The 21,018-nt window shown below is 40.5% G+C and overlaps 1 protein-coding gene across 1 annotated transcript in view; it reads right to left on the reverse strand.

Annotated features, from left to right (window-relative positions):
* Positions 1 to 3,040: 3,040 nt before the first annotated feature.
* The window catches only part of ZDHHC21 (zDHHC palmitoyltransferase 21), a 49,996-nt gene continuing 32,018 nt past the window's right edge, over positions 3,041 to 21,018 (reverse strand). The window contains exons 8-9 of the mRNA XM_084834527.1: positions 8,619 to 8,662; positions 3,041 to 8,184 (exon numbers count right to left, since the gene is read on the reverse strand). Of these exons, the coding sequence (XP_084690653.1) occupies positions 8,052 to 8,184; positions 8,619 to 8,662 (177 nt within the window). The 3' untranslated portion in view covers positions 3,041 to 8,051. The remainder of the gene's footprint in view (positions 8,185 to 8,618; positions 8,663 to 21,018) is intronic.

Below are 21,018 nucleotides of genomic sequence, written 5' to 3' on the forward strand. Positions count from 1 at the left end.
CATTAAGTCGGCATAATTCCTCCTCTACTCCATCCTAAGATTGTTACCAAATGCACACTCTGAGACTTTCCCATCATGACCAGCCTTACTTAAAATGCAAGGTATAGACTGATCCTATGCACATTTACTGGAACCCAGTGCTCCCAAGGTCAATGGGACTTTTCCCCAAATATGTCTGCATAGGATTGCAGCCCTAATGGGATTAAGCTTAAATGACTTGTTCATAGTAACCTGCTTTTAAGCCCAAAAGATACAGTTCACAGGACATTTAAAACACTGGCCAAATTCCCATAGGTTTGAATGAAGCTGGACTTCGCTCAAAATGCTTTGTTGAACTTTTCTCTTTAGAGCAGCTTTGTATTATCCCTAGTATGGATTATGAAGTTATAGGGTGTTGTCCAACTAGCATCTTCCCCCAACAGAATTACACCTACCAGCAGAATGGATTCCCCCTTCCCCTGCTGTCCCCAGAAATCTGCTCTGGAGGTTTGGAGGAACACTCCAGAACAGATATAGGGAGGGGCTACAGGGTGAGGACAAGAAGATAAAGTTCCATTGCGCAAGTAGAAATCTGCTCCCGCAACACTGGATATCATCTGTATTTTCAGCCTAAACTACAACACAGACACATTAAAATGTATATAATAGTCTGATCTACAGTACATAGCTATTACTGTATAATGTTTAACATTCATAACATATTGATTCTAAATTTGCTGAATTCCATTTGTGACTAAACATCTTGGGTACAAAGATAAAACTTTTAAAAATCAGTTTCACTTCTAAATATTATAGTGAATCAGATTATCAAATCAATTTAACTGAATGGAAACAAGAATAGTATTTGGGAGCAATCCTATGGGGATAGGCGGCCGCCTCCAACCTCAGAAGCAACCACCTATCCAATGCAGGGAGGGCAGAGAATGGAGGGAATCTTCGCTTCCACGCTCCGGCTGCCCTGCATTTGCGGCTAGACAGTCGATTTCAGCTGTCTAGCCACAGCGCTTTGGAGCAGGAGCGGGCAGAGGGCAGCCAGACAACGCATAGGAAGGGTTGTAACGAAGCTTCTGCGGTCCCCCAGGAACACTGTTCCACACTGCTCTTATTAGCACGGAGCCTGGGATGATCCGCACCACCTACGAGGTGGCAGGGGAGTGGGCAGGGAAGTGGTTTTCTGGGAACCGGCCTCGGAGCGCAGGCTCCAAGGTCAGTTCCCAAAAACTGAATGATCCTACGGCTGCCCAGCCGCTGTGTAGTGGCCATAGGATTGTGCCCTTAATGTTGCATTTTGCATTATCAAATGCTTTATAACTTCAAATCCTAATATTTTATTTGTTTTTAGAATATGCATTCACTGTGAGCAATTTTCATTAAGCATGCTTTGTGTGGTGCCTCTGAATTCAAACATTTGTTGATTCCCAGCAACCATAATTAATATTGCTAATGTAAGAGAAGGTTATCTGATTTACTATATTAAAAAAAATTGAAGTAGCTTTCTAAGACATATTTCCATATATTATAAAAGAAACAAAATGTTACTAGTATACACTAACCCAGTTGCTTGGTTTTGTCACATGTTAAGTTGTTACTCTGTCAATAGCATTATCCATTTTACTATGAAATTTTATTAAATTTCAATAGTATTATTTTAAGTATATATTTTAGCAATCAATTCTCATCTGCCATTTTAATCTATTTCCAAACCTTGCTGCTTGCCAGTAAGAATTGTTGAGCGACCCTGCTAGTTGAATGAATTGAAAGATGATTTTTAAAAATATGTCCATAACAGTCTTATTGGGTAAATTGCCTTGAAATCTTTGTCTTCTTTGTCTCTCTCTAATCCTGTGAGGTAGGTAACAGTTATGCCTAAGGCTGGAATTCCATGCACATTTACCTGGGAGCAAACCTGACTGCACACAGTGGGACTCAGGGCTAACTCCAAGTTGGGGGGGGGGGGCTGGGCAAAGTGTTCTTTGGTGGGTTTACCTGGCAGTAGCAAATGCAAGAGCTGTGCTCTAAGTAGTGCCAAACAACTGGATCTAGATATCATTTATATTTCCCACAATGCCTTAGAGCACCAGGATGGAAATTGCTTAAAGGGGTCCCCAGCCTGTGGATGCTGGGTGCTCACACTGACTGTGATGGGGCTTACTTCCAAGTAAATGTGCTGCATGTTCAATAAAACCATCACTCACATGTGGATTAGAATTATCTTATAAATCCAGGGGTCCACAATAGTTCAATAATATTAAGGTTTGGCTATCTAACAGCTCAACCCAAGCTGCACAGAGGTCTAACACAAGGGTCCTAGGACAAGTAAGAAAAGATAACTTAAATCCTACAACCAGACCTTATCCTAACCAATGGAGGACATGCAAAGCTGCACCAGCCACATTTGCAGGATAAGAGGGTGTTCTGGGAAATAGAGCAGATCTAATCCAGCTCTGTTGACCTTTCCTAAGCATTGCATTATCCATCTGTGGCAGTGGCACAAGTGTTACAGCAGCTGATGCATCAAACCTTGGATTAGTTTACACACCAAACCTTGGATTAGCTCAAGAGTTTAAAAAAAAATGCTCTGAAATCCAACCAGGCTTACAACGTATAGAATGGAAATATATTTTACATTGATATGACAAAACTGGTTTTATAAAGGCTGTACATGCTGTAATATAAAGCTCCCAAGCTGATAAAAATGAACTGTTAATTCTTTGGTAAAGACAAGTTGTGAATTCTTAATTTTACTACTGAGATGCCATTAAATGGTGGAATGTGTATGGAAATGTGGCCATATAGAGTGTACCTGAGTTCATTGGCTCTTATAGCATAAGGCTCCGATCAGTAAGCTCAGAACATTAAAATTTTCAAGACTGTGATGCTATTTCTAGTTGCAAATATGTCCCAAGCACTGATTATTAATAAGAAATATCAGAGGATTTTTTCTTCTACTGATGAAAAAGTTTAAGAAAACCAGTCATTCTGCATGAATGTTAACTCTGTGCTGTCTTGCAATTCCAGTCAACTATTTCTTCTTAATTTTGCATTTCTAAATTTAATTATGGTTCAATGTGTATTATAGGGCATTTACCACTGATATCTCTGAAAATATAAAGGGAGGACCTGTTTCCAACTGTTTACACTGACATGATGATATTAACATGGGATTACCATGGTACTGTTCAGCCCCTGTGAAGGTGTGCAGAAGGCATGGTTTGGAGGCTCCATGTTCACTCAATCACTCTGGAGTCCAGGTAGGAGCAGCTACAGCATTCCTGTAATACACACATGGAGCTCTATACCAATGCCTTTCCTCACTCACAGGCTGCCCAGAATGCACAGAAAGGTCTACAGACCTCTGGCCCTGACTGCTGGGCTGTGGCCCATGTTGGAGGATGCAATGCCTAACCTCTATTACTGTGTGAGGTTTGTAGGAGACTTACATGAAGGTGATGGAGGGGAATGGGTACACCAGTCCTTAGAAATCCCAGTGAACAGTGAAGCCCAGCATTGTCATTATGTCTACTCTGATCACTGGGGACGTTGCCAGCTAGCCTACCCATCCCCAATCATCACAATGCAGCAGTCAGTAACTGAATAAAACCTCCCCACGTTTCTCCAGTCACTGATTAGCACTGGCATTCTGGCAGTGCCCACAGAGCAGCGGCAGCAGTGTGTCCCTTCTAGCATGCAGATTGTTTCTAATGGGCAGCAATGAATTCAGATCAAGATTTTTACATAATATAGATTTGGATGTACATAGAGGAATACTGGCAACTATATAGTATGTTGGGGAACACTGTTTAAGCACACCTAGGGATTAGAAGAGTTAAAATTACAAAACTCATCATCATGAAAGCAGCAGTGCTGGTAATTATCCTAAAGGTATCATAATGGAATGATAAATTAAGATGCTAAATGGCTTTTAATTAATTAAATAATTCTGCCTAGAATATGTATTAATATTTTAGGTGACAAATACCACACATTCTCCCAAATTGCCTCATTTACAATAGGTAATTCTTAGCATTTTATGAACATTATGCACTTTTAAACTACCACAATTCAGACATCCAAAAATTGAGGGATTATAAACAAATAGCACAGATGCAAAATAGGGTAGAAAATTAAGTATCTGTCCTAGTCATATTAAAACATATTTAGTTCCAACTAATCTCTCAATTTATTATCCTAATGCTGTCTTTCAGATCCACCAGGAAAGGAATTTCCTAGGATTTAAATCTGGGGTTTAGTGCTTATGAGGAGAACCCACAGGACTATCTATCAATATGAAAAAGAGGTAATATCAACAGAGCAAATATTGTCCCCACTCCCTTTAAACTGAGATAATCAGTGCATTTTAATATGGGATCAAGATGGACACTGGATATTTAAAAGTACAGGTACTGTTAAATTTGTGACATTTTACAATTTTGAGTGACAGCGTTTAGCAGTTTTGTTAGGAAGAGATAACAACATATCTAGAACTGGTAGGAGTTAACCATCCAAGAACTGACAAAAGCTTGACCTATTAGAATATGGGTAGGTAATCTCATGGGCACATTTGAGAAGCTGTCCTGGGCACAACCATAAAATGGCTACCATAGGTGGGCATGGCTAGACACAAAGCACAAGTAACCTGCCCAGAGGCATTGATGGGAAATTAGGATGGCAGCAACTACAGGGTCTCACTTTGCTTTGAAGCAATCCCAGCTGCCAGAAATCCCAGACACATAGAGTGTCTGGGCGCATATTGATGCCCGTGACCACCACATTGCCTATCCTGTATCATAGTCTAATAATGTTTATCCTATGCATGTAGGCCCTAGCACTTCAGTGTCTGTAGGCACACATATCTACTGGCATGATTCATCTTGCTTTTCCAGACAAGAATATTAATAGCCATATCAGAAGGAGTACAGTGTCTGAATCTTAGTGTTTCTTTCTATTCATGCAAGGACATTTGTTGCACCACTCTCATCTAAGCACTTTTTCTGGCACAAATATAAATACTCTTATATGAAAAGATGTGCATTAAAATACCTTGATTCCTGTTTTCTGAAGTTAGAATGGCACTTCTACCAGTAGAATGCCAATGTCATTACACAAGTGAACCAAGAGAGGGCACTTTGAGAACAAGAGAAGGATGGATCTCTCTCAACCTCATAGAGATGTGGTGACTTTTAGAAGAACTGGACTTGTTTTAGTGCTGTATTCAAAATTATCTTAAACATAAGCTTTGCAAAAGACATGCATTCATAACATTTGCTCACCCTACCTTAAGCACTAGGATGCAACAGGCAATTAAAGAGAAAGCAGTAACAGTCCGTATTATGTATTTAGCTTCAAGTGCTTTCTCTGTTCTCAATTTGATTTTTGAAAAAAGTATTAGAAATAAGTATTACCCCACAGAGCAGCTGTTGTAATTAATATTAAAATGTGTTACATGGAGTTACAGGAGCCAGTTCACAACCAATCTTAGCAAAAAGGTAATCAACAGTTGTGTCCCTTAAAAAGAAAACATATTTACTGATTGGGTCTAACAATCGTAAAGGCTTTTGTGACTTTTGGAAGACTAGCACCCTCATCTCTTTTCTTAATCAAATTACACAGAGCAATTCTATACATTATTTATTTAAGGTTTCATAAAAGCCTGATTCTATCACTGCTTTACCAAGCACAGAACCCAAAATGAAGATACCAGTGATTGTGCCAGAGGAACTGCAAACCATGAAGTAATTGCTAGGTCATAGTCATGATGATTATGATGATGATGCAATCAGAATTGCCAGGAAAAATGACGTTTAGGACAGGATGGAAACTTTGTACGTAGCAGGTTTTAGCAAAGCACTAACCATTGCCTCATTTGCACTATAACTGCATGGTCTTACGGTATGGAAGCTATTTGCTAATAACCACAATTCAAAGCTTTTATAACCAACTTAAGCAACTGTCAGATAATAGTTTAGAACAACTGGTTCTGTTTTTGTATGGCAGGAGAGAAGGATGAACTAGTTAACACCTAACATCTGTCATGTGTGCCTATTCTGTGTGCCATCTTATCCATATGCAATATTTATATGCCACCATCACATGGGCTGCAGACTGGGTGTGTGCAAATGTTGCAAACTTTTATATGCAAAACTAACTATGTGGAGCACCACACATATAAGTGATTTGTCCATGGAAACATCACATTTAAATTGGGCCTAAATGAAGGCTTAGCACATGGCAAGTTCAGAAGACTCAACTGGCGTTGTGTCACTTATCGATACCCGCTCCCTGTAACTATTGGCCTCACTGTTGGATGTGGCTGGACATGCAGGTTTTGTAGGCACAAAGGGCCAAAGGAAGCAGTGCAAAGGCAGAGGCTGAAGGGGTCCTGCACTTCCTGGCTAGTTTAACACATTGGGGGTTCGGGGGAACTACTGTAAGGCAACGTCAGAGGAAAAAGCACCAGCACAGTCATGCAGGTAACTGCTTCTGTGCCAGCAGTAAAACTGGGATTACAAGACAGCATCCTTGCACCAGCACTGTGACACTATCCATTGATTCTGTGAACTGCTGTTCTCACACAGAACTGGGTCACAAGTCACATCATGTTGATTTTGTCCTGTGAATAAGCCTTTTGAACAGCAGACTTTAAGCAGGGTTATCTTGCTAAAATTTGGAAGATTCTGTATTACTAACCAGTAATTGACATAAATCATAAATCAAAATCATCACAGATCTGTGACTCACCATTTCAATCAGCTCTAATCTTACCTATGCCTGCTTCATCTCACCTTTTACAACCTACTGGTCTTACTGAATTAGAACAATACTATACATAGTAGCTAACATTTATCTAACATCCATATTTACTATATAACTACTGTTTGAAAAATATTTCCCACATATATTATCCAATCTATGAACACCTGAAATTTAAATCCTAAATATTTCTAGCAGTGACAATACAAAACAAGTATAATTGTAGCAACAACACAGTATTTTATATGTTTATACCAATATCTTATAGTGATTAGTAAAAACTATAGGCACAATCCTGCCAAAACTAAGCACTTAGCACAATCCTATGCATGTTTACTCAGAAGTAAGTTCAATGAGACTTACTCTCAAGTAAGATTGTAGCCCAGGTACATGGAAGTTTATGCCATAATAAATTAGTCAGTCTTTAAGGTTCTACAAGGCTCTGTAATTTTTGCTGCAACATTCTAACATGGCCACCCCTCTGGAACTAGTTGAGCAGGTGCTTCACTCTCCCAATGAAACCAATGGGACTTAAAAGGTGCTTAACTACGGCTAGATTGTGATATCCCAGTATGCATTTCTAGTACACATCTACCACACAGGGCCAATTATTGCATTAACAAAGATGAGGAAGGAATTTTTTATAACAACGTTTTTCCCTTTTAGAGTAATAGTGGGTTGGGCTTTTCTTTTTACACAAGAATAATAAAAACATATTTGTATAAAACTGAGGACGTAAGACGCACTATTGCTCTTCATTTAAAAACACTATTAAAATGCCATCTTTTTCTAGAGACGAGTTGCTCAATTAATATCATGCATCATAAACAAAAGACAGCATTGTGGTTTCTAAACCAGATTAGCAGGAAAGGGGTCTCATCCAGCAAGTAAAAAAGAATTTAAAAATTCAAGGCAGACAAGACACTTTTCAAACCTATTGCTCTGTGTAGATAACACAGCTTCTATCAAAACATATAATTGTATTATCCAGTAACAAAACAAAAATGTTGTAACATTTGTAGATCAATCATTGTGTTTGTTAGTAAGCTCAAATACTAAAGTAATTCCTCTGGAAAGCTAATTTGAAAGTAAGTACACTTTAAAAGCAAACAGAGAAATGTACATTAATCCCAAAACGGCATCAAGATCATTATTATTAAAATAAAGCCTGGGGCACATTGTGACGTCTAAGATTGGTGGGTAGATTTTAATTGACTTGAGGACTGTCATAGTTCTATTATCACAAAACCTGCAATGCACTTCCAGCATGGAGGACCCATCTGTGCCCACCATCCATCTGTTTAGACGTGATTGGCAAAGTGGTAGGGAACTCGCAGTGGTCGCCTTTGCCTGAAAGGAATAAACCACAGGATCTTCCAGCGAGTGCCAAAAACTTCTGAGAAGGTCTGCTGCCATGGCTTTCGGGGTCTCGATCTACAGACGACAGCATTATTAGTGAAAGACAGCACTCCCATGGTGCACTTCAGTCAACTAGAACAATACAGATTGGCTGGGGATCCATTACTTGACTCTGATGAATTGCATCCCAGCCACCACAAGCACAGCTTTTCTTTCACTACAGCATACAGCTGAGACTTAACTATAACAAGCACAAACGGCATCTGTATCAACCAAAGGCAATCTTAAAGCAAAGATGATCCTCATGGTCAACAAAGTGTTTGCTAACTGTAACTCTTCCTTGCCTATGCTTTGAAAATATAGTAATCTGAAGTTATTTTTCATTAAAGAGCCCTCTAAAATAAGACATGCAAAGCTTTCATTATCACTTTCAGTGTCTCTCACATATACAACTTTTAACTCCATGACTCCCCATAAATCCTTTAGCAAGCTCAAACAGAGATACTTACATTTCCTCACAACAGTTTGCCAGTTTTTCTATACTTGTGGTGTCCTGTTATGGAGAAAAAGAAATTCTTAAATACTCCCTCCCACGATGAAGATGCAAAATAAGTGTTCTTTAAAAGTATATATGACAGAAAATATATATACAATGCATACGACCAGTGATGTGGGTTGGAAACTTTTCCAAAATGGAACCTTTTCTGGAAATTTTTGCAGTGCTTTATTTTTCCATGGAAAATTGTCCATTAATTGTGTTTTTGTAACAATAAATGGATTTTTATTGCAAATACAATATCAGGCAAGTTTCAAAGTTGTAATTAATGTTTTTCAGATGATTATCTTTGGCAAGTATGTGAGAGAATACCTATACGTCACTGAAATATATACGTATATGTCTCCATGTGTAATGGAACTAGTAACCAGTGGCAGCAAAACTGAAGGTGCCTCAACCACCTCAATGGAAAAGAGTTGAACTCAGTTGACATAGATGAGAGGTTGTCAGCATACTATGCACGGTTCTTTAGGTTGCTAAAAGTAATTAGTGTCAACTGTTTTTGTTTTTTTCTTGTTTTTTTCTTGTTTCTTACATTTGTTTTTTTCTTGAATTTAAGCAGCGTATGGGAAGTACATGCTATTGTCTTTAAATTTTTACAAGTATTCCAATAATTTGTACCTAATGTAACATTTAAGGTTGCAATCCTATGCATACTTTCCTAGAGCTAAGCCCCACTGACCATAGTGGGGCTTACTTTCAAGTAAAAATGCATGTTTTTGGTCTGTGAATAACATTAGCAGCACAATCCTAGACATGTCTACTCAGAAATAAGTCCCATTGCTTTCAATGGGGGTTGCTACCTCCTAAGTGGACATAGATCCTCCAAAGGACATTATGAAAGGTTTTACTGCAACCTGTTACCCAGTGGAAATGAGCAAATTGCTTTTCCATTTAAACATGCATTGCATGATCAGCCAGGTTAGATGGAGTTATCTACTTGCAGTTGGATGCAGTTATCCTCTTGCCTGTGAATTTGGCTGCCTAGCACTGTGGCCAAAATGAACATCTACTACTTAGGGCACAATCCTATTCATATTTAGACAGAAAAAAGGTCTTACAACTCCCAGTATTCCCCAGACAGCCATGGGAATGCTGGCTGGGGAATGCTGGAAATCGCAGGTCTTTTTTCTCTCTAAACATATATAGGAATACACCCTTATTTAGTAAAGTGGTACCAAGAAGTACAGAAATAAATTAGAAAGCTAACTAATTTTCACACAGTCTAGCAAGTATTATATTGTGATCATCATGGTCTTCTCTGAGCCCCAGAGAGAGAATAGGATATCCATGTAAATAAATGAAAATAGCATAAAAAAAATAAAAATAGCATTTATCTAAAAAAAAAAAAACAGTTACAAAAAACTTCTTGGGTTACTGCTGTAAATAAATTAAGTTTTCCTTTTTAAAAAATTGAAGAAATACCTTGGGTCATTGCTGATTTTTTTAAAAAAAGGATTATCTCCTGAAGGATCATCTCCTTCTATATATACCTGCCCTCACTCAAAGATTGTCTTCAGCGGTCCTTCCCTGGGCGCCCCCGCCAACGGAACTGAGGGCTACCAAGAAGAGGGCCTTTTCTGTTGTCGAACCTTGGCTGTGGAATGAGCTTTCCAGAGAGGCTCGCCTGACCCCTATGTCGTACTCTTTTCAGTGTCAGATAAAGACCTTATTTTCCCAGGTACTTTAGTCTTTCAGTTTCTGGGTGTGTGTTTTTAATCTTTTACTGTATTTTAAATCTTTTCACTGCTGCTATGTTTTATTTTGGTTATTTTTATTGCATACTGTAGTTTTAACCTTTTATATTATATTTTATCATGTTGAATTTTATTGATTTAATTGTTGTGAACCACCCAGAGAGCTTTGGATATTGGGCAGTATAGAAATGTAATAAATATTTTTAAAACACAAATTGCAATAAATTACAATAAAATAAACACATATTTTAATATTTAAAGTGATATGCTGCCCAATTTTGTTATTTCATTGCTTGTTATTTTAAAATACTGGAACAATTATCCCTCCCCATTGTGGTAATGCCTTTCCTTTACTTAACCTGAATTGGAGCCATCAAAAGCCTATTTGACATCCAAAAAGTCAGCTCAGCAACCTCAGATGAACACCATGGCTAGACTGACAGAACAGGAGAAAAGAAGCCATTGCTGCTTAAAGGTTAAATACTGAATAGTGCTGGCAGCTGAACTCATGGCAGCAAGTTTGTGACCCATCCCTAAAAGTATTCCTGCCAAGCAAATGGGTGGATCTGAAATCTATTTTGAATTGGAAGTGAACGGAGGAGCAATCTTATTGGGATAGGCGGCCTCCTCTGAACTCGGGGCAACTGCATAGCCAATGCAGGTTGGGTGGACCACAGAGGGGATCTTCTCCACTGCACTCTGGCCACCTTGCATTACTGGCTAGACGGCCGATTTCAGCTGTCTAGCCAGAGCGGTTCAGAGTAGGGGGAGGGAGGGCTGGACAACACATGGGAAGCATTGTAATGAATCCACAGTCTCTGCCCCCAGAAACACCCCCCTTTCCTCCCATTCTGCATTGCTCTTCCAAGCATGGAGACCAGGACAATTACCCCAGGACAATGCGGAAGGGGGCAGGGAGGCGGTTTTCTGGGAACCAACCTTGGAGCGTGGGCTCCAAGGTCGGTTCCCCAAAACTGAAAAATTCTATGGCCATCTAGCTGCTGTCTAGCAGCCATAAGACTGCGCCCTTATGTACCTTATAATGTGAAATAGAGATTTTACAGCAACCAAAGTATTTCAGGAGGCAGAATCATGACAGTGAAGCTTACTTTTTTTTTTGGACCACAGTTGAAAGTCAAGCAAATAATTTGAACAGGATAGAATCTCATTCCCAGAACACCAATCCAACCCCCTCGCATGGAACGCCGCCCATTCATGTCTGCCCACTCATCACAAATAATGGATGGCAGACTTTAATCTCTCTCTCTCCCCCCCCCCTCTAATTCCAATTATCCATAAGAACAGCCATGCTGGAACCTATCTTGTTCAGCATACCATCCCCACAGTGGCCAGCCAGATGCCCCAATGGGAAGCCTCCAAACAAGACATGAATGCACCAGCACCCCACTTGGGGTTCCCCAGCAAGTGGTATTAAGAGGCATACTGCTCATGTGGGGGGTCCCACTCATTTGAAACTCACAGCTGTAGAAGGGAACAGCACTTTCTAAAGTGCAAGATCATTGAGAAATAATCCTAACGAAAATGCAGGAGCTGTTTAAAGTTCAATTTCCAAAACACTCTGAATGTTACTAAAGCCAAGATTTTGTCACTTATATTTTAATGTCCATGTGTGGGTGTCTGAGGGGAAAAAAAAGTAAGCAACCAGTATAGATGGATCTGTTAGATCTGTTTTAATTTTAGGCTTGTAACTATGTTAATGTTTCTAGCACCTCCCGCCTTATGTTTCATTGCACTTTGCGTGGGGCTGCCTTTGAAGACAGTTCGGAAGCTGCAGCTTGTGCAAAATGTGGTGGCCAGACTGATAGAGGGGACCATAAGGTCTGAACATACAACACCCATTCTGGCCCTCTTGCTCTGGTTGCCTGTATGTTTTCTAGCCCAATTCAAAGTGCTGATTTTGACCTACAAGGGCTTACACAGATTGGGACCGCAGCACCTGATAGAACGCCTCTTCCAGTAAGAACCTACCATATACTACAAACATTGTTTTATTTATTTATTTATTTGCCACCCACCCGGCCACTCTAAGCAGCGTACAATGCTAATAACAAATTTACATAATCAACTGTACAAAAAAAAAAATAACAAAACAACACTGCTCTAAAAAGCCCTAACCCACCCCAAAACCCTAACTCACCCTCAACATCTCAAACATTATGTGAGGTCCTCCAAGGGAGGTTCAGAAGATGGCAACAAGAGAGAGGCTCTTCTCAGTGTGCTCCCCTCCACCCCCGATTATGGAACGCTCTCCCCAGTGAGGTCCACCTGGCATCTTTTCAGCACCAGGTTAAGACTTTTTTTACTCCCAGGCATTTGCCAGTACATGATAAGGGTTTTAATGGGTCCTGGGATCTTTATTGTTGATTATGTAAAATTGTTTTATATTTGTGTATGTAAATGTTTTTATTATGTTTTCATATTGTGTTTTTAGGGTTTTAATGTTTGTAAACTGCCTAGAGAGCTTTGGCTATTGGGTGGTATAAAAATGTAATAAATGAAATGAAAATGAAATGAACAGCCAAGGATACTCTGTCAACAGTGCACTCTGTACATCATATAAAGATGCCAAGGGCATTTTCTCTGTGTCTGGTATTTTAACAACTTCTGCATCAGAGGCTTTTGTCAAAATATTTACCTTATTTTCTAGCAGTGATAAAAACTATTTGTATTTAATCAGGCTTGCAATTCAGGTAAGGCCTACTCAAATTTTCCTGTAATAATCATGTTTTGAATTTTATATAGATCGATAGATGATAGATAGATCAATAGCTAGATAGACAGAGAGAGAGAATGAATCAAGGGAATTAGATGGGTAACATTTCCAAGTAACTAATTTTAAAAAACTGAATATCTGACTTATCCACGGCCAGGATCCTAACAACCATACACGCAACACCAGATTCACACTGAGGCTTTTTCGTCCACCCTTTGCACTTCAGCCCCTCCCTATAAAGCTACTCTTGATTGCTGGGAGACTTTTCAGAGTGAGCATGCACTGTAGCACCAAGAGATGCAGCAGGAGTGGGGCAAGGAACCAGTGGCCCTTTAATGCACATAAATGCCTTCTGCTCATGCCAAGTATGTTTGGATCCCTGTGAAAAAAATTAGGTTTCCTAGTGTGCACCATCCAATATGTGGAAGCAACAACAGATAAATACATCAGTAGGATAGGAAGTGAAGTTAATGCAACTGGAAGAAGCAAATTAGAAATGTAGGAAAGAATAATACAATCCTTCGACCTACAGTAGGGCCTGGTGCATAAGTGCTTAGTTCTACTGTTCCTTTAAGAAGGCACAGATGAGCAAATCCTATCTTACACATATATCTCATATCCCAGATACCCACCAGCAGAGCAGCCCTTAACAAGTATTGATTGATTCAATACCAGCTCAGAAGGAAATGTTTCGCTTTCTGAATCACCAAAATTTCCTGTGGTGTTTAAGCTTTCCCTAGTTGCTATATATCTAAATACTGACCCAGAATGACCCTGCTTAGCTCAGTATATCTGAGGAAATCACAGCTTGAGGTAATATGGCCAAAAGACATCTTCAATAAGTAATAAAAACAGCTGGAAGCAGTAATGAAATAAGAGTATGTATCCTGTTTTTACATGCACAGAATCATGGAATCATGGAATAGTAGGGTTGGAAGGGGACTACAAGACCATCAAATCCAACCCCCTGCTCAATGCAGGAATCCAAGTCAAAGCATTCCTGACAAGTGGCTGTCCAGCTTCATCTTGAATGCCTCCAGTGTGGGAGAGCCCACTACCGCCCTAGGTAATTGGTTCCATTGTCATATTGCTCTAACAGTCAGGAAGTTTTTCCTGATGTTCAGCCAGAATCTGGCTTCCTATAACTTGAGCCCGTTATTCCGTGTCCTGCACCCTGGGATGATTGAGAAGAGATCCTGGCCTTCCTCTCTGTGACAAGTACTTGAAGAGCGCTATCATATCTCCCCTCAGTCTTCTCTTCTCAAGACTAAACATGCCCAGTTCTTTCAGTCTCTCCTCATAGGGATTTGTTTCCAGTCACCTGATCATCTTTGCTGCCGTCCTCTGAACCCTCTCTAGTTTGTTTGCATCCTTCTTTAAGTGTGGTGCCAAGAACTGGACACAGTACTCCAGATGAGGCCTAATCAGTGCTGAGTAGAGGGGAACTAGTACTTCACGTGATTTGGAAGCTATACTTCTATTAATGCAGCCCAAAATAGCATCTGCCTTTTTCACAGCCACATCACATTGTTGGCTCATATTCAGCTTGTTCCAAGATCCTTCTTGCTTGCAGTATTGTTGAACCAAGTGTCCCCCATCTTGTAACTGTGCATTTGGTATCTTTTTCTTAGGTGCAGCACTTGGCATTTATCCCTATTAAATTTCATTCTGTTGTTTTCTGCCCAGTGCTCCAGCCTATCTGTCTTCCAGGGTTTTAGCTATCCTGCCCAATTTTGTGTCATCTGCAAATTTGATAAGCATTCCCTGTGCCTCCTCATCCAAGACATTAATAAAAATATTGACGAGCACTGGGCCCAGCACTGAGCCCTGTGATACTCCGCTCGTTACCTCTCCCCAGTTTGAGAAGATCCCATTGATAAGCATTCTTTGAGTCTGACTCTGTAGCCAACTACGGATCCACCTAATAGTTGTTTCATCTAGCTCACTTTTAGCTAGTTTGCTAATCAGGATGTCATGGGGCACCTTGTTGAGAGCTTTGCTGAATTCAAGGTGTATTATGTCCACAGCATTCCCACAGTCCACAAGGGAGGTGACCTGATCAAAAAATGAGATCCGATTAGTCTGGCGGGATTTGTTCTTGACAAATCCATGTTGGCTTCAAGTAATCACTGCACTGTTTTCAAGATGCTTACAGATGGATCACTTTATAATCTGCTCCAGAATTTTCCCAGGGATTGATGTCAGACTGACTGGTCTGTAGTTCCCAGGTTCCTCCTTTTTCCCCTTTTTGAAGATAGGGACAACATTAGCCCTCCTCCAGTCATCTGGCACTTCACCCGTCCTCCATGATTTCTCAAAGATAATAGTCAGTGGTTCTGAGAGTTCTTCTGCCAGTTCCTTTATTACTCTAGGATGCAGTTCATCTGGCCTTGGAGATGTGAACTCATTCAAAGTAATTAGGTGTTCCTTGACCATATGCCTATCAATCTCAAGCTGCAATGCTGCCCCTTCAGCCTGTACTTTGCCTTTGCCAGGGGGGTCATAGACCCTGTTTCGGGAGAAGACTGAGCCAAAGTAGGAATTGAGCACTTCTGCCTTTTCTTTGTCATCTGTTATCATTTTGCCATCCTTATTTAATAGTTGAACCAACATTTCTTTCTTCTGTCTTTTACTATGCATGTAGCTGAAAAAAGCTTTTTTGTTGCTTTTAGCATCCCTTGCTAACCTCAGCTCGATCTCAGCTTTAGTCTCCCTGACGCCATCCCTGCAATTCTGTGCTACCTGCCTGTACTCTTCCTTTGTTGCTTGGCCTTCCTTCCGCTTCCTATATGTGTCCTTTTTTGTTTTCGGGTCATCTCTATGCTTTTTGTGAAGCCACGTTGGCTTCTTCTGTTGTCTTCCACCTTCTTGTTGGAATTGTTTGTAATTGTGCCTTGAGAATTTCCTTTTTAAAAAACTCCCACCCATCTTGGACTTCTTTTCTCGTTAGAGTCGCTTGCCATGGGACCTTACTTATCATTGTTCTGAGTTTATTAAAATCAGCTTTCCTAAAATCCAGGGTACGGCTTTGGCTACACTTGGCTTTTGCTTCCTTTAGAAACAAGAACTCAAATATAACATGGTCGCTTTCCCCCAGAGTTCCTGTAACTGCTACTTTATCTAAGTCATCTGTGTTGGTTAGGATCAAGTCAAGGATAGCCAGTCCTCTAGTTCCTTCCTCTACTTTCTGTAGGAGGAAGTTATCCGCCTCACAAGTCAGGAATTTCCTGGAGGGGCCATGTTTTGCAGAATTTGTCTCCCAACAAATATCGGGGAAATTGAAGTCCCCCATTACTACTACATCATGCTTCCTTGAAACATTGGCTATTTGCTTTTCAGAAGTTTCATCCTCGTTTTCTCCTTGACTGCGTGGCCGGTAGTAGACTCAGACCACCATGTTCCTTTTATTCTTTGCTCCATTTGTTTTAACCCAGATGCTCTCGATGGGGCTTCCAAGCTCATCCTTCTGTAGTTCTGTGCAGAGATATGTATTTTTAACATATATTGCAACTCCACCTCCCTTTCTGTTCCTACTGTTCTTTTTGAATAAGTTATATCCTTCAATTGCTGTATTCCAGTCATGGCAGTCATCCCACCAAGTTTCAGTTACACCTATCAAATCATAATTTCCCTCCTGTATTATGTTTCCCATACTCTGGGCATTAGTATATAGACATCGAAGACCATGTGCTTTATAGTCTGGCTTTCTTCCTACATGTTTCTGAAGACTATTATTGGGCGCTATTACAGCTTTTCTCTCCGTTGTGGTGCATGAGCCTTCATCCAGTGTTATCCCCACCTTTATGTCTCCCTCCCCTGTAAGATTCAGTTTGAAGCCCTCCTGATGAAGTTCTTCATGCTGCTGCCAAACACATTCTTCCCAGCCTTTGTGAGGTGCAACCCATCCCTTGCCAACAGTCCATCTTCCAGGAAGTATAGCCCGTGGTCCCAGAATCCAAATCTCTCTCGTCAGCACCACCTTTGTAGCCAGTCACTCAGATGGAGTATTTTTCTTTCCCTTTCTATCCCTCTTCTAACTACTGGAAGGATGGATGAGAAAACTATCTGGTCCCCAAAGTTTTTGAGTTTTCTTCCCAAGGCTTCAAAGTCTGACGTGATTTCTTCTTAGCTCTGCTTGGCGATATCATTTGTTCCCACATGGATGAGAAGGGATACCTGTCAGTGGGTTTTATGAGTGCAGGCAACCCTTCAGTCACATCTCTAATCTGTCCTCCTGGGAGACAGCATAGCTGGCGAGTCCATGGGTCTTGGCAACATACTTGGGTTTCAATCCCACGCAGCAAGGAGTCTCCCACTACTACTACTCTTCTCTTCTTGTTGTAGGCCTTGGTTTCATTGCCTCTGCTTGACTGACCTTCAGCCTCTTGCTCGCTCTCATGCGGGGTCCCCTGTAATTCTTCCTCTGCAGGCTGTCCTCCAGTCTCATCCTCAAGTACCTGGAAATGGTTCCATAGCTCCACTGCTTCCACTGGTGCAAAGTAGCTTCTAGTTCTTCTGCTCCTGTCACCCTTTTCCAAGGAGTATCCTCTACTTCATTTTTCCTCACCTCAGTATTTTCCACTTCTGCCTCAGCTTGCTGGTGCTATTCTAGCTTCTGTTCTTCACTTTGCTGCTGCAGTTCCATCATTCTGTCCAAGAACTATTCCTGTTCTCTTATTCCCTGGAGGGTTGACACTCGCCGCTCCAGTCCTCTTACTTTTTCTTTCAGCAGCGTGATCAACTTGCACTTGTTGCACATGTAGGCCATATTGATCTCAGGCAAGAAAACAAACATTGCACAGACTTTGCAGGTCACCACCACTGGAGAGTCTTTTCCTTCCATACTCTCTATTCCCTTTATGTTTCTAGCTTTCTGATTGTGCTGGGATAGACTGTGCTTTGTCCTCTGTTCACTGGAGGTTAACAACAGTGTCCCACTGGTATGGATGTGTGTGTTACAAGAAAAAGAATTAAAAAAAAATGTTAGGGGCCTCCGCCTTGACCTCCCCTGCCAAACTCCTGTTTGCTCTCCCTGTTTGCACACTCTGATCGCTTGCTCTCTGGGAGCTTGCTAGCTTGTATAGCCCCTAGACCAGCTGGAGCAGCTTCCTCTGCTCTGCTTGGAAGTGGGAAACAGACTGAAACTTCCTGCCCACACAGCTGCTGGGAGTACTCAAGCCACACCCCTTCAATTGAATTGGAGCTCTCAGGAGCACATGGTGAGCACACGGCAACTCAGAATGGAAAAGATGTCCCCTGGGCTTACTCCAGCCCACTCACCACTTTGCCTTTGTCTCCTCTTCCACTACAAGTCCCCTGGCAAACTCCTGTTTGCTCTCCCTATTTGCTCACTCTGATTGCTTGCTCTCTGGAAGCTGGCTTGCTTGTATAGCCCCTAGACCAGCTGGAGTAGGTTCCTCTGCTCTGCTCAGCTAGGAGGCGAAATCAGAAAAGTTAAATATACTACAACTTTATCAAGGGACTTTCCTTGTAATTGATTTGGTAGTGTGCAACTGATAACTGCAGTAATACTTTTGGAAAAGGCTCACAAACTTATCAAAAAACACTGAACGAGGAGAAACTTTATGGGATGCACAGTTGGTTGAATAGCTGCAAGTGGCAATAAATGAATTGCCAGAGTAGAAGGACCCAATACAGAAGTTTTCTTCAAGGGTCAGTACTGGGTGTTGCTGTTTTTAATTAATGGGTTCTAGAAATGAGTAGAACAAAGTATTCCCTCTTGTGATCTGGCTACTATGTGTTAAATCCAGGAACTGCTTTCCATGAACAAAAGGGTTCTGATCACGGAACGTACCTCCACCTGATTTGGGCAGCTCCCTCCCCCACAGATTATCCCAGAGTCCCCTAAACCTCTATGTAGCATTTTCAGGGGCTGCAAAGGCTGCCATGGGGAGGAGGGATGGGGAAATCTGCTTCTGCCAGCCCAGTTGCACATGCTTAAATCTGAATCCAACCCTATGCTTCTGTATATAAGCATATACACATGTTCCCATCTAAAACTTGGACCCATGTCAGTTTCCATGCCAGTGAGCTTCACAGAAAGCTCGTGAGTAGAGCTGTTTCCAACATTAAAAGCAACAGGGAAGTCCTCACTCATCTGAGAACTCCACATGTGTATATGGTAGTTCACATGTGAATAAGGCGGGGATTATTCCCATTTGAATAAGATAGGGGAACTCTAGACGGGGCTGACAACATAGGCCATGTATGAGATTTAAATAATAAATACAAATACATTTTCTGAACTGCCATGATGTTTGAAATCATTGTAGCTTTCTTAAATATGCACCAACTGAAACTAAGTGTACTTTTTACTCCAAGGATACATTAGGTACATGTGAAATGATTAGCCAGTTTATAACAGTTTTCTACTTTGGAAGAGACGTTTCAATTCCATTTCAAGGCTAAGGTACGATTTTTGTAGTCAATTTAATTTATAAAATCATCTAGGCTTCACAATGCACAAGACTAAGTCCTATCCATGAGAAACTGAGACATTGTGTAAACTGCTCAGAGCCTCTGAGATGGAGCAGGATATAAATCGGATAAATACATGGTTAGTATACCTTTTACTTAATGTAAACTGCTTTGTTGGAAAATTAGTATAAAAGTATTTTAATATGTTACTAATAAAGTAATTCAGAAGAAGGGTCAGAGATGAGTAGGTTGAAAAAGCTAGTAAGGTGAAAAACAGGATGGGCCTTATAACTCCACAGTGAATAAAGATATAGGACCAATCTGATATCAAACTCCCACACAAAGCCATACATGATATAATTATTTGTATTTTAATATATGCAGGTGCAGACAAGGATTGTTTCAGAAGAACGCTGACATCCTACTCTGATCCTGACTGTTGCTCTGCTAAAACTTAATTATAAAGATTAATACTGCTTTTGATTACATTTCCAGCACGTTTGAAAAAACAAGTAAAGCCCTAATTATTAAACTAATCAAAACAGTATTTAATAGATTATCTGATTAAACATACGATTAAAATATTTTGCTTAATTATAATAAGATACTTATTTGTTGAGATGAAAAGCATTTTACATTATAGCAGGTTGTGATCACATGTTATATGAAAATGTTTGGTGTATATTACAGAGCAGGGACCCAATACTTATGACAGAGCTATTTTTCAAATTACAGATCTACAAAGTCACTTTGTTTTATGTGACATTTGCTAGTCTTCACCCTTAAGAAATTTTGATTTGAGTCATAAATTGTACAATAACACTTTTAATATTCTAAAATAAATCTCTGTATTTGTTATTAATCTTTTCTCTCGTATTACAATACTCTATCAAAGAGAATGGCTGAGATCAAATAGTATCATTCTGCCAGCAGAAGGGAAACTGCTGGCACAATAGATTTTCCGCCTCCCCTACAGCCCTCCGCACAACCCCAAATCTGCTCTGGAGGGCTAGGGCCCCTCCAGAGATTTGGAAGGCACACAAGGGCTCTAGAGGGAGGAGAGGATGAGGATGTCCTGTTGCGTGCCATTGGATCCAAGCCAACATGGGCAGACCAAAATATCCAGCGAATGTAAGTATGAGTAAAGAAAATGAGGTGCGTAGCAGAAGAGCTTTTAGAGGATCAAACTATGTGGCCTGCAGTTCTGAAGCCACACATTTAGTTGAAGACACTAGTACTTATAATACTAGTGTAACTTATATTATGAATGTAGCCTGAACAGAATTTCTCAGCTACCTTAAAAGTAAGCAATACAATCCATGGCTGTGAGCAATTAAATAAGGTTCTGTGTGTGAAGGCTGCCCCATTCAATACAATGGACATACCAAACTTTGTGTGTGCAAAACTGCCCCCTTACGTTGAAATGAAGTGGGTAATGAGGGAAACTGTGCAGAACAAAAAGGTGTAATACACTAGGAATGTTT

This window comes from Heloderma suspectum, chromosome 2 (genome assembly GCF_057233095.1).
Source record: "Heloderma suspectum isolate Gila_16-S chromosome 2, 16-S_ref, whole genome shotgun sequence".
NCBI lineage: Eukaryota > Metazoa > Chordata > Lepidosauria > Squamata > Helodermatidae > Heloderma > Heloderma suspectum.